The sequence below is a fragment of the Macrobrachium nipponense genome, chromosome 17 (genome assembly GCF_015104395.2).
Source record: "Macrobrachium nipponense isolate FS-2020 chromosome 17, ASM1510439v2, whole genome shotgun sequence".
Classification (NCBI taxonomy): Eukaryota; Metazoa; Arthropoda; class Malacostraca; order Decapoda; family Palaemonidae; genus Macrobrachium; species Macrobrachium nipponense.
This window is the reverse complement of record NC_087210.1, coordinates 28,612,907-28,624,674: the sequence shown is the minus strand read 5'-3', so window position 1 is coordinate 28,624,674 and position 11,768 is coordinate 28,612,907. Positions and strand designations below refer to the sequence as shown.

At 37.8% G+C, this 11,768-nt stretch overlaps 1 protein-coding gene across 1 annotated transcript in view; it reads left to right on the top strand.

Annotated features, from left to right (window-relative positions):
* Positions 1–11,768, top strand: part of LOC135196150 (GATOR complex protein Iml1-like) — a gene marked incomplete in the record, with an annotated part of 480,334 nt that overhangs the window by 58,399 nt on the left and 410,167 nt on the right. The window contains 1 exon segment of the mRNA XM_064222704.1: positions 198–367. Coding sequence (XP_064078774.1) covers positions 198–367 — 170 coding nt within the window.

Sequence of the window (11,768 nt, the reverse complement as noted above, 5' to 3'; positions counted from 1 at the left end):
GGGGTCATCTTAAGATGATGACTAGGTTTGTAAAATATATATATATATAATATATATATATATATATATATATATATATATATATATATATATATATATATATATTATAGATTTTAAGAAATTTAATTTTTGTTCATGAGGCAAAAATATATTTAAAATATATTTTATATTAATTACATTTTCAACTGTCTTTCCAGACACCATCAGCATTGAGCAAAGCATTACATCAAGTTTTCAGTTACGTAATTACAAAGATGTTATTGTTAGAAAAGTGGACCCCAAAGCTGTGGCGCTTGAGTTGGTAGAGCTCACTTTTAAGGATCAGTATCTCAGCCGTTCAGATATGTGGAGGCTGAAGACCAATTTGGTAATTATTTTGAAGTTTTGTTATAGATTCCTATGTTAATTAGAGTATGCATGATGGATAAAATGAACATGTGTAGAAAACCTGCAACTGTGAGCACTAAAGGTTTGATCATGGCCTGAAGGGTCAGCTGGCTTTTTCCATGTGTTTTTGGACAGTTTATGACCTTTAGCATGAAGTTGGTGTTGTAGCAATGTTTGTTGCTTTCTGTTATTGACTGTACCACGAGTAAGCCTATAATTTGGAGTCAGCTGTAATTGCCATCACATGCTAAGTGTAACACTCATCATATTTTCTTATTTTTCACCCAAATCATTATAACTGTGCTTTAGATGTGTTTTAATAAATAGATTGTGAAGATTTGCTTTGCCATTTGGGCTACTATATTTAGTGCACAAATTTTACCTGTACTACTGTTGAGTGCATGAATATATGGTGAGCTTTTGTTTTGACAGCAGTTTGTTCCTACACAAATACAAACCTTTGGTCTTTCCGTAGGATTTTGCATGATAATGTGAGCTGGGATGGCCGTTAACTTTCAAACAAGGTTGTTAGCTACCGACAGTAGGGGAGAAGCCCCTCCTACTCGTCGATCTGCTCTCCACTTTGCTTTCAGCCACCATTGTGTAAACTTGTGTGTACTTCTCTGCCCGACTGCCATATGCTTTCCTTTTGGTATTTTTTCCCGTTATACAGTGCCCGCACCAGTTCTACGTGTTTCACATTTCCGCAGCCTACTTTGTCGTAGGCTTTTGTGGAACAAATCAGGCCTCTAAGGAGAGAGGGGCTTATATGCCACAAAAATAATAAAACATAAAACGTTGCTCTAGTCATGCTCTTTCCAGTGGTATGACTTATAAGCCCCTGCACCATTATCTATAAGAGCTATTCTAGGTTGAAAACCAATGTTTTCTTCATCTGAAAGATTATGGCCAAAATTGGCTTGCGCAGTTAATTAGAAAGGGACTGATGCGACTCGACTCGGTAAAAGGATACAGAAATACACGCATTGGCCTTCTTGACGGCCAATCAGTGGCTTCGTATCTTCATACTTTTAAAGTACTTCCAAGACCACGTGAATGTTTACAGGTCGCTTAGTGTATTGCACTCGTGTTTTTCACTGATTTTTACGTAAATTCAGTGCCCCAGTTGTCGTGAGCAAGATGAATTTACAGAGGACGACGATGATGAGGTGCAGGAGAATCTTTTTGACTACTAAGTCAAATCAGGGGGGGAAGGGGGGTGGCGTTTGGAGCAGATGCAAGATATTTGGGAGGGTGAGTGTTATTATCATTAATTATTTTGTTTTATTGCCATTTCAATAATGTTTTTGTCCTTGTTCATTCAATTTACAGTCTTATTTTTTTCTAATGCTTATTCATTGCTTTAGAGTAAGTGTGAGTTTGTTGTTTTTATGTTTGCTTGCATGCATGCAATTATTTTATCTTTTTCCAATATTATTTTGTGGCAATCGATGTGTTACAAAATATTCTTCTTTTACATTTAATTTTATAACAATGTTTTTTCATTGTACTGTTTAATGTTGCATACTATGAAAATGCTGTTTGCCTGTGCTCCCTTAAGGCAAATTAGGGAATTCTTAGGGTTAGGTTATTAAAATGAAACAACGTAACAATAAAAAAATACCTTTATATTGTTATTTTTTATTTAAAACTGTAAATTCCTTCCATTTTGCTATTTTACGTATGATTTTACGAGGGCTTGTGCATCTGCAATACATATTAGGGACTTCTGAAGGTTGAGGGATTAGAATGAAACAACGTAAGAAGAAAAAATGCCTACTTTTATCTTTTTTTTTCTCGTAAATTCCTTCCACTTTGCTATTGTGCGTATGTTTTGACGTACGCTTGTGAATCTGGAATACAATTTTAGGACTTTGGGAGTAGTGGGGGTTGGAATAAAACAACTATCTACCAAAAAAGTCCTTATTTCTAAATCACAGCATAGAAAAATATTCTTTTTTATTATACGATTTTGCATGTGTTTTTACGCGCACATGCGTGCCAATAATGCAATGGTGTGTTTTGAGGGATGCGAGGGGTTATGGTGAAATGATTTTATAGCAAAAAAATCTTTATTGTTATTTACAACCCAAAAAATATTAATGGTTTTATTTTATTGTCTGCTTTGATGCGCACTTGCATGCGCGCAAGCCATTCCCAAACAAATTTTGGGGATCTGTAAAAATTCCAACATCATCATCTATAACTTGCCGCAAGTTTCATTTTAATATCTTTAACCCTTTGTTTCTCCTTTTCTATGGCCTTTTTGTATTTTAAAAAAAATGGCATATAGGCCTCTATCTCCTTAGACGCCTGAAATGATTCAGTTTACCACAGGGAACTTTCACTAATTTGCAGATTTTTCTTAGGGCAGTGTCTCTAAAACTATCACTAATTCCCTTTCTTTTCATAGAGCAACACTATATTCACTGTATTTTTCATTAAAATATACTAATTACTGTATTTTTTCATTCAAATATGAGAGAGAGAGAGAGAGAGAGAGAGAGAGAGAGAGAGAGAGAGAGAGAGAGAGAGAGAGAGAGAGAAGTGTGATTTTCACATCCAAGTCTAAGCATAGTAGAAATGGATTCTGTAGGTGAAATAATGTTTCATTGATATTTTGCTGTTGTTTTTTTTAATTAAAGAATATGTATACTGTTTAAGAGAGAGAGAGAGAGAGAAATTGTGGTTTTTACATCAAGTCTATGCACAGTATAAATGGATTTTGTAGGTAAAATGATGAATGTTTCATTAATATTTTGCTTTTTTTCCATTATTAATAAATATTATTTAATGGTAATCCGATTTTATGGTGCTTGTCCATAAGGTGCTGATAATAGAGTTGTGACTCCATTACATACCTAACAGAGGCCTTATTACAACTATACTCTGTTTTTTTCCATCTGTCCACCCGCCTGTGGTGGTTGCGTATGGTAACACTGCGTCCCGGGCTTTAGATAGTTACATTCAGCTTTCATTCAACAATTATAATACGTAATATCTTATTTCGAATATTAACGGTGTAATTCGCATACAGTAAATTATTAAAACACTTTTCAGTTGCAAATGTACACCCAGATATCCTTTTATTTCACCTAGAACTTACACATAGCGTAACTATCTAAAGCCCGGGACGCAGCGTTACCATGCACAAGCACCACAGGCGGGTGGACAGATAAAAAAAAAACAAGAGTATAGTTATCGGCCCCATAAGCTAGTTTTGGCTTCTCCAGCACCCTGCCAAAGACGGAACCCCCCCCGATAAATATATTTATGTATGTCTATATGTAATATACTATGAGAGAGAGAGAGAAAATTGAAGCGACATTGAAGCTCAGTGACTGCCTGGGGAAGAGAATTGAAGCCAACTATGTCTGGGACGAGAATGTTAACAATTGCCATGTAGTATATGAAATTCAGATATTAAATATTTTTTTATAGTGATTAGAGAAACATCAACAGTGATAAAATGATAAAATATTCTTTTGTGTGCTGTTATAACGTGTGATAATCGTAGTCAAATAAACTTGTCATGAAATACAGTACAATAAATAAGACAAAACAAAAAATATGGCAGTCATCCTGAGTGAGCTGTTGGAACTTGCTGGATTTGTTTATGTTTATTTTTTTCTATGTTTATGGTACAATAATTGATATTATTTACATTAAAAGGATATGTACAGTCAGTACTGACTAAGAGAGAGAGACAGAGAGATCATTCCTGTTATGGCTGCAGCACAAAACTATTTTGTGAATGAATGGTACATTTATGATAGAAAATTATTTACTGTACTAATTACAGTACTGTACTGTAATCAAAATGTATAAATATACAGCAAAATACTGTAATCAAAATGTATTTTTGTCTTTTGTTTACGCTCTGAGAATCAGCTGATGACATTATTACAAAAGAATTATTTAGGACAATAATTTAGTTGCTATTCCATTATTTTTTATTTTGGTCATAAAAGTTAGTGATACAATAATTCATATTTCATTGAGAGAGAGAGAGAGAGAGAGAGAGAGAGAGAGAGAGAGAGAGAGAGAGAGAGAGAAGAGAAGAGAGAAGAGAGAGAGAGAGAGAGAGAGAGAGAGAGAGAGAGAGAGAGAGGATTATATGTCATTACAGAAAAATTGCTACAATACTGAGGCCTGGAGGTTTTAAGTTGCCAACATAAGAAATTCAGTTGGATTTTAAATGTTTTTATGGTGATTACATCAATACAGTATACATAAATGGGTTTTGTAAATGAAATATGTTATAGATATTTGGCTGTGTTTTCTCTTTAAAGTGCTATATGTGTACTGAGAGAGAGAGAGAAAGAGGGCAGAAGAATTTTTAATAAATTTATGGGAGATGGCAAGGACTAACCACAATACAGCATAAACCAAGAACTTACTGTAGAAGGTAATTTTTCTTTGTTACGTGTATTTGTGTGTAATCACGAAAATACTAACATGATGTAACAAACATAGCTTTCTGTTTGGAGGCACGGATGTGTCCCGTCGTTCTAAAATACCCACATATTTTGGATATGCACTATGCAATAGTACAATCCTAAAATATGTACCTATACAGTAAATATCATTTCAAAATCATCTTGGTACAATGGAAAATATCAATATATACATAAAATGTAGGCATAGCACGATGCGCAAAGTTACGCAGGCCTAAGAAAACGTGCTTCTGAATGGTAGAGGTTTCTTAAGAATAACAATTGTCCTTTGGTACATAATTTTACAAAATGACTGAAATGACATTAGTGTGTTCTGGGATGATATTTTGAGGTATATTTTTGTTTGAACTGTTAAAATAGGCAGTTAAAGTATAGGTGTTTTAGGGTTTATATAGCCTATTAGTAACAGTAGTAGGGGATTACTGTAATACGTATAAGGTTACTTTCGAATGATGTTTTGGGATATTTTTTTAATTGAAATTATATTAAATTGTTTTAGTGTGATGATTTAAGGTATATATTTGTTTTAACTATCAAATTAAATAGTCAATTGTTAAAATAAACAGTTATAAGCATTTTAGTTTAAGAGGTACTGGGTATTTGGCAAATATAAGCCAGTTATAAGTATTTTTAGAGGGTATTTTTGCATTTCTGCCTTTATTGCATTTCTGTGTCAGATTCTGGAACCTATTCCTGTGTAAAAGTGGGGAGCACTGTGTGATAATTTGCTAATATTTTCATAATGCCAATCCCTAACTTGCAATAGCATGTGTAGAGGAATCCATATATTATTGGGTGGAATTGAGGTAAGAACACATTTTGTAATCAGTTCCTCTCCTTGTTGGAAATAGGCCCACATACTGTACCAGTATTTTCCCATTTATGATGAGGTTAGGTTACAAAAACTCCATTGTTTTTTGAAAAAATGTTAACTTTAAATTAACCTAGCTTACACTAGGGTATACAATACAGTCTGCACAGCCAATGTGCGACAAGGAAAATGAATGCTGCTCCTGGATTGGCTGCTCTGCAGACGACAGCCAATAGCGTGTCGAGTATCATTTTGTATCGGTACTGCTCTAAGAAGGCGTCATGGCATAATAAGAGTTGTTTATTTGCGGGCAGTTGTCTTGGGTAAAGCATCCTTTAAGAAAAACCAATTATGTTATTGAAATTTTCCTGTGTTCACATTAACTTATTACAGAACTGTAATATTTGAAAATTAATAAATCTTTTGTCACCAGAAAAAATGTAGTCATGAAAATATAACGTATGCATGAAAATACTGCATGCTGCAGATGAAAACATACGTACCCTGCTATTCCCATTATGTTATGTATTTTAGGTATGCTCTGCATACTTATAGTATGATCCTAAAATTACTTTATGTACAGCTATACTCAAAACTCATGCTACATGACTGCATAGGATTTTGTTCAAAATTCACTAACTGGAAACGTAATATTCTCCATATTTATCTGTTATTTCAATGCGAAAACACGATCGTTGCATACAATAAGGCCATAATATGTTTCATGTGAGTGAAATCTGTCATATATTTCAACACTGTAAGAAAGTGTCACATGTAGCCAAATTTCAGAAAAAACATGTATGAAACATTTTCAAAACTCTTGTTCACATATCACTGATGCATTTGACCAAAACAAAGTCATCATCAAACCTCAGTTCAAATGTTAGATAGAAAAATGGAAAAAAATTTCATCATAACATTAATATTGCTTCCAAAGCAAGCATAAAATTTGAAATAATCCTGTTTGATTGTTTTTACACCCCAGTGCTGAAAAAATATAAATACAGGCAGTCCCCGGGTTATGACGGTGTCGGCTTACGACGTTCCGAGGTTACGACGCTTGTCAATAGACGTTATATCCAGGGTTACTACGCATTTTCTAGGGTTACGACTTATGTTCCAGGGTTACGACGCCTACAACGCTCATCTGGGAGATGAAATATGACACCAAAAATGCAAAATAATCAATATTTGGAGTTTTTTTTTTTATGAAAAAAGCCATATGAATGCAGTTTACATAGTTTTCAATGCACCCAAAGCATTAAAAGTAAGGTTTTCTTAGGATTTTTGACGATGTTCCGGCTTACGACGATTTTCGGCTTACGATTCGTCTCAAGAACGGAACCCCCGTCGTAACCCGGGGACTGCCTGTACAGTGGAACCTCAACATACGAAAGTCCCTACTTACGAAAAATCCAAGTTACGAAAGCAAAGACGAAGATTTTTTTTGCCTCTGCAAACGAAAATAATTCAGGTTACGAAAGGGTGTAGTACTGTAAAGTCTGAGATTCGTCCAGACCGCCAAGAACAATTTTAAAACTCGCACGCCTCTAACTCTGTAGACTTGCCACCATCCTCCCACTCTCCCATTGGTTCCTGATGCTAGTCACCGCCGTAAGATCCTGCTCTCCTATTGGTCAGCATCTATCCCATCATGCCTCTATGTAAAGGCGTCGTTCAGCCACTTCGTCGCACCAGCGTTATCGTACGCACACGGAATTCGTTCCTACATATATACGTTTTCGTTAGTTAACGTAAATTCGTGTTAGTAATTTCGCTTTCTACTTGCACTTATACTTTATTGTGTTGTGTGTGAACTTAATTAACTTAGTTATAGCCATGGGTCCCAAGAATGTTGCTGAAGTTCACGGAAAGAAGAGGATGCTTTCTTTGGAGACAAAGATGGAGATCATTAAAAAGTATGAAGCTGGCATACAGTTGAGTGTGATCACTAAGGAATACGGTCGAAATCCGTCGACGAGAGGCACCATCCTTTAGCAGAAGGAAGCCATCAAAGCAGCTACACCTTCCAAGGGCGTGACTATTTTGTCCAACAAGAGGAGCCACGTGCATGCTGAGATGGAGAGGCTGCTTCTTGTATGGATAAAAGACAAAGTAATTGCTGGGAAGACGATGGAGGAGAAGGGACATCAACACCAGCCCCAGACTTCAAGGCTTCTCGTGGGTGGTTTGATAAATTCCGTAAACGGACTGGCATCCATTCGGTGGTGTGGCATGGGGAGGCTGCCAGCTCGGACACGAAAGCGGCCGAAGCCTTTATTAAGACGTTCGACTAGATGATGATCAAGGAAGGCTACAGTTCTCAGCAAGTCTTCAACTGTGATGAGACTGGCCTTTTTTTGAAAAAATGCCTCGTCGGATGTACATCACGGAGGAAGAGAAGAAGCTACCCGGGCATAAGCCTATGAAAGACAGGCTTACGCTCACACTATGTTCCAACGCCAGTGGGGATTGTAAAGTCAAGCCCCTACTTGTGTATCATTCGGAGACTCCTCGAGCCTTCAAGGCCCACAAAGTGTTAAAGGAGAAGCTTCCAGTGATGTGGAGGGCTAATGCGAAAGCCTGGGTAATGAGACTTTTGTTCACCGAGTGGGTAAATCTGTGTTTTGGCCCAACAGTGAAGAAATTCTTGGAAGAGAAGCACCTCCTTCTGAATTGTCTGCTGTTGTTGGACAATGCCCCTGCTCACCCTCCTGGCCTCAAGGAAGATATCCTAGCGGAGTATTCTTTCATCAAGGTTCTTTATCTTCCGCCTAACACCACCCCACTCCTACAGCCCATGGACCAGCAAGTGATATCGAACTTCAAGAAGCTGTATACAAAACATCTTTTCAAGAGATGTTTTGACTTCACCGATACCACAAACCTCACCTTGCGTGAATTTTGGATGGATCATTTCGATGTCGTGATATGCATCCGACTCATCGATCAAGCTTGGCAGGAGATTTTGAGGCAAACCTTAATTCTTCATGGAGGAAACTCTGGCCTGATGCCGTATCCGCCCGAGACTTCGAAGGACTCAACGTGGGCAAAGCTGATGCAGATTCAAAAACAGTTGACGATCCTGAAACTGTTTCGCAACCAGATCTTGATGAGATCTTTGCACTTGGCAAGTCCATGGAGCTGGTTGTCGACATGGACGACATCAATGACCTTCTCAAGGAGCACCAAGAGGAGCTTACGATGGATGACCTGAAGGAGTTGGAGGCCATGCAACATAACGTCATTCAAGAGGAGTTCTCTAGCAGCAGCGAGGAGGAGGAGGAGGACCCTATGACAACGGCAGAAATTAATGATGCTCTAGCTGCTTTTCATAAAGTGCAATCTTTTGTAGAAAAGAGACACCCCGAAAAGGCTTACACAGGTCGTATGCTTGCGCAATTTGATGACGTTTGCCTGAGCCATTTCAGAAACATTGTGAAAAGCAGGCAGAAGCAATCTTCCTTGGATAGTTAATTTTTAAAGAGGCCTTTAGTAGTAGTAAGCAAACAGGGAGCTCCAAGTGATACGAAAAAACAGAAAATTGAAAGTGGTGAAGAAATTGAAATTTTGTATAAAAAAAAAAAAAAAACGTAGTTTAAAAATGTAAAATAAAGAAAAAAAGAAAAAAAAATTTAAATTTAAGTTTTTTGTAAAGTTAAGTGTTTCGTAAAGTTTAGTGTTAATGTTTTCTGCCATTTTTTAATGTGTTTCGCAAAGTTAAGTGTACATGTTTTCTGCCATTTGTCCTCCTCTGTCGCCACTTTCGGAGATTGCCTCACTCGAAAGGTAAGGTTCCACATTTTGCTACAGTATTTATTGTACCATGTACACTAATACACTTTATTTACAGGTATAGTATAGTTTTTATTAGGAATTGAATGGTCCAAATTGTTGTATTTCATTGTTTATTGGTCAATTTAGCTTTATTATAAAATTTACTGTGGTGTTTTTGTAGGGCTTGGAACGAATTAGGCAATTTACATGTAAAACGTGGTTTGAGATACAAAAAAATTAGGTTACGAAAGCCTCTTCAGAATGGATTAATTTTGTATCCTGAGGCACTACTGTATGTACATACAAAAGTAGAATACGCACACTGATATCAGCGTGTGACACAACTATTAATGTGTTAGTGCAACAATAACCACCTGGTGTAATATAGGTCTACAGTGAGTAGCAACAATTAAATTATCTTGAAAACATATATTTTATATTTGTTAGAAGAATATTTGGATTTTCTTGAAAACATTTATGATATTTGTTAGAAGAATATTTGGATTTTCATACAAAATTACTGGTTATATTTCTTAAATACTTGAAAAAGTTAAGGTTTTGTTCCCTAGGTCTAGGTGTGTTAGATTTCTTTACACTTAGCATTCACATCTCTTTTTTAACAATTTCTGGCCAGAAAGCAAATTAGGTTATCTACACATTCTTGCACTTGAAGTTACCTTATAAAAGAATGAATTATACACCGGAACCAAGCAGAAGGACTTTTAAGAAAATAATGATATAGCCAGTTAACCCTCTTACGCCGATTGGATGTATTAAAGATCGAGTCAAAGTGTCTCCCGTATGCCGATTGGACGTATTATACGTCGACTCAAAAAATTTGTTTTCATACAATGAACTTACCTGTCAGATATATACATAGCTAAGACTCCGTCGTCCCTGACAGAAATTCAAATTTCGCGCCACTCGCTACCGGTAGTCAGGTGATCTACCTGCCTGCCCTGGGCGGCAGGACTAGGAACCATTCCCGTTTTCTATCATATTTTCTCTGTCGCCGGTGGTATCAACATTGTTGTTACTACCTCCTGACTGGAATTCGCTTTTCAAGACTTTATTGATCATCTTTATTGGATTTCTTGGTGACGTACTGGATCGTTGTTTTGGCATTCGCTACTGTGGACTGGATTTGGACTTGCTTTTGATTTTTCTAATAGAATGTCTGATTCAAGTGTTAGTGTGAGAGTGTGTGAATGTAGGCTGCAAGGTGAGGATACCGAAGGCTTCGGTTGATCCTCACACTGTATGTCGTAAATGTAGGGGGTGGGGTTTGACTGTTCTTTGGCTAACACCTGTATTGAGTGTGAAAAGTTTGGATGCTAATGAATGGAAGACTCTAACTTCTTACTTGAAGAAGTTAGAGAGGGATAGGATTAGACGGGCTGCACAAAAGAGTGTGAGTACAAGGCCTATTGAGCCTTTTTCTGAGTCTAACTCTCCTTTTGTTAATGAATATGATTCTCCCTATGTATCTGAATCCTCACAGGCTTTGCATTCGGATTCGGCTTCTGAAATCGCCAATCTGAAGGCTACTCTTCGTAAAATGAAGACAAAGATGGCGGCCATGCAAGGTAAGGCTAGTGATTGTGATTTACTAAGTGAAGTGAGTGTTCCCAGTGTTGTGGAGGGGCGTCTGACCGTCCCTGCGATGCTCCCAGGCCTAGCCTTCCCTTCCAAACTCACATACCCAGAGGAGTAGGAAAGTCGAAAGTCAAAGTCGTACGGAGGTTGTGGGGAATCCACCCCAACGGTCAGGCGTCCCTTCAGCAGGTTCTGTTTCGTTACAGTCTGCTCAGGACCGCTCTAATAGAAGCGTCCTACGAGATTGTTTCTCGTCGTCGGTTCTCCTTCACCTAAACGAGGGTGGAAGGACTTGGATCTTTCTAGGCCACTGAAAAGGCATTGGAAAGAGCGTGCGGTTCGACTCGAGCCCGGAACGCTTCTCGGAGGAAGCTCCTTCTTCTATCAAGAAGGCTAAGCTGGTTTCGACGCCTCCTAGAGCAGTATTTGAGGATCGCACTCCTTCGAGTTCTCCTGCTTCTTTTCTTTGAATTGAAAGGACGCTGGGGTGGCTTCCAAGAGGAGTTTTGCTTGCAGTTCAAGAGCAGATTATGCCTCTTTGGGTTGGAGTTCTTTCGAGGGATCCCCCCTCGGCAAGAAGGACGCTAGACTTCCTATTAAGAAGTCTCGTCTTCCTTTCACCAGCCAGACGTGAAGCGTCCTCCAGACATGGGACGTCTTCCAGGCGCGAAGAGTCGTACAACGTCAGGATCTATCCGAGCGAGTTGCTCTAGATCAGGATACGCTCAGGATCGTGAGGC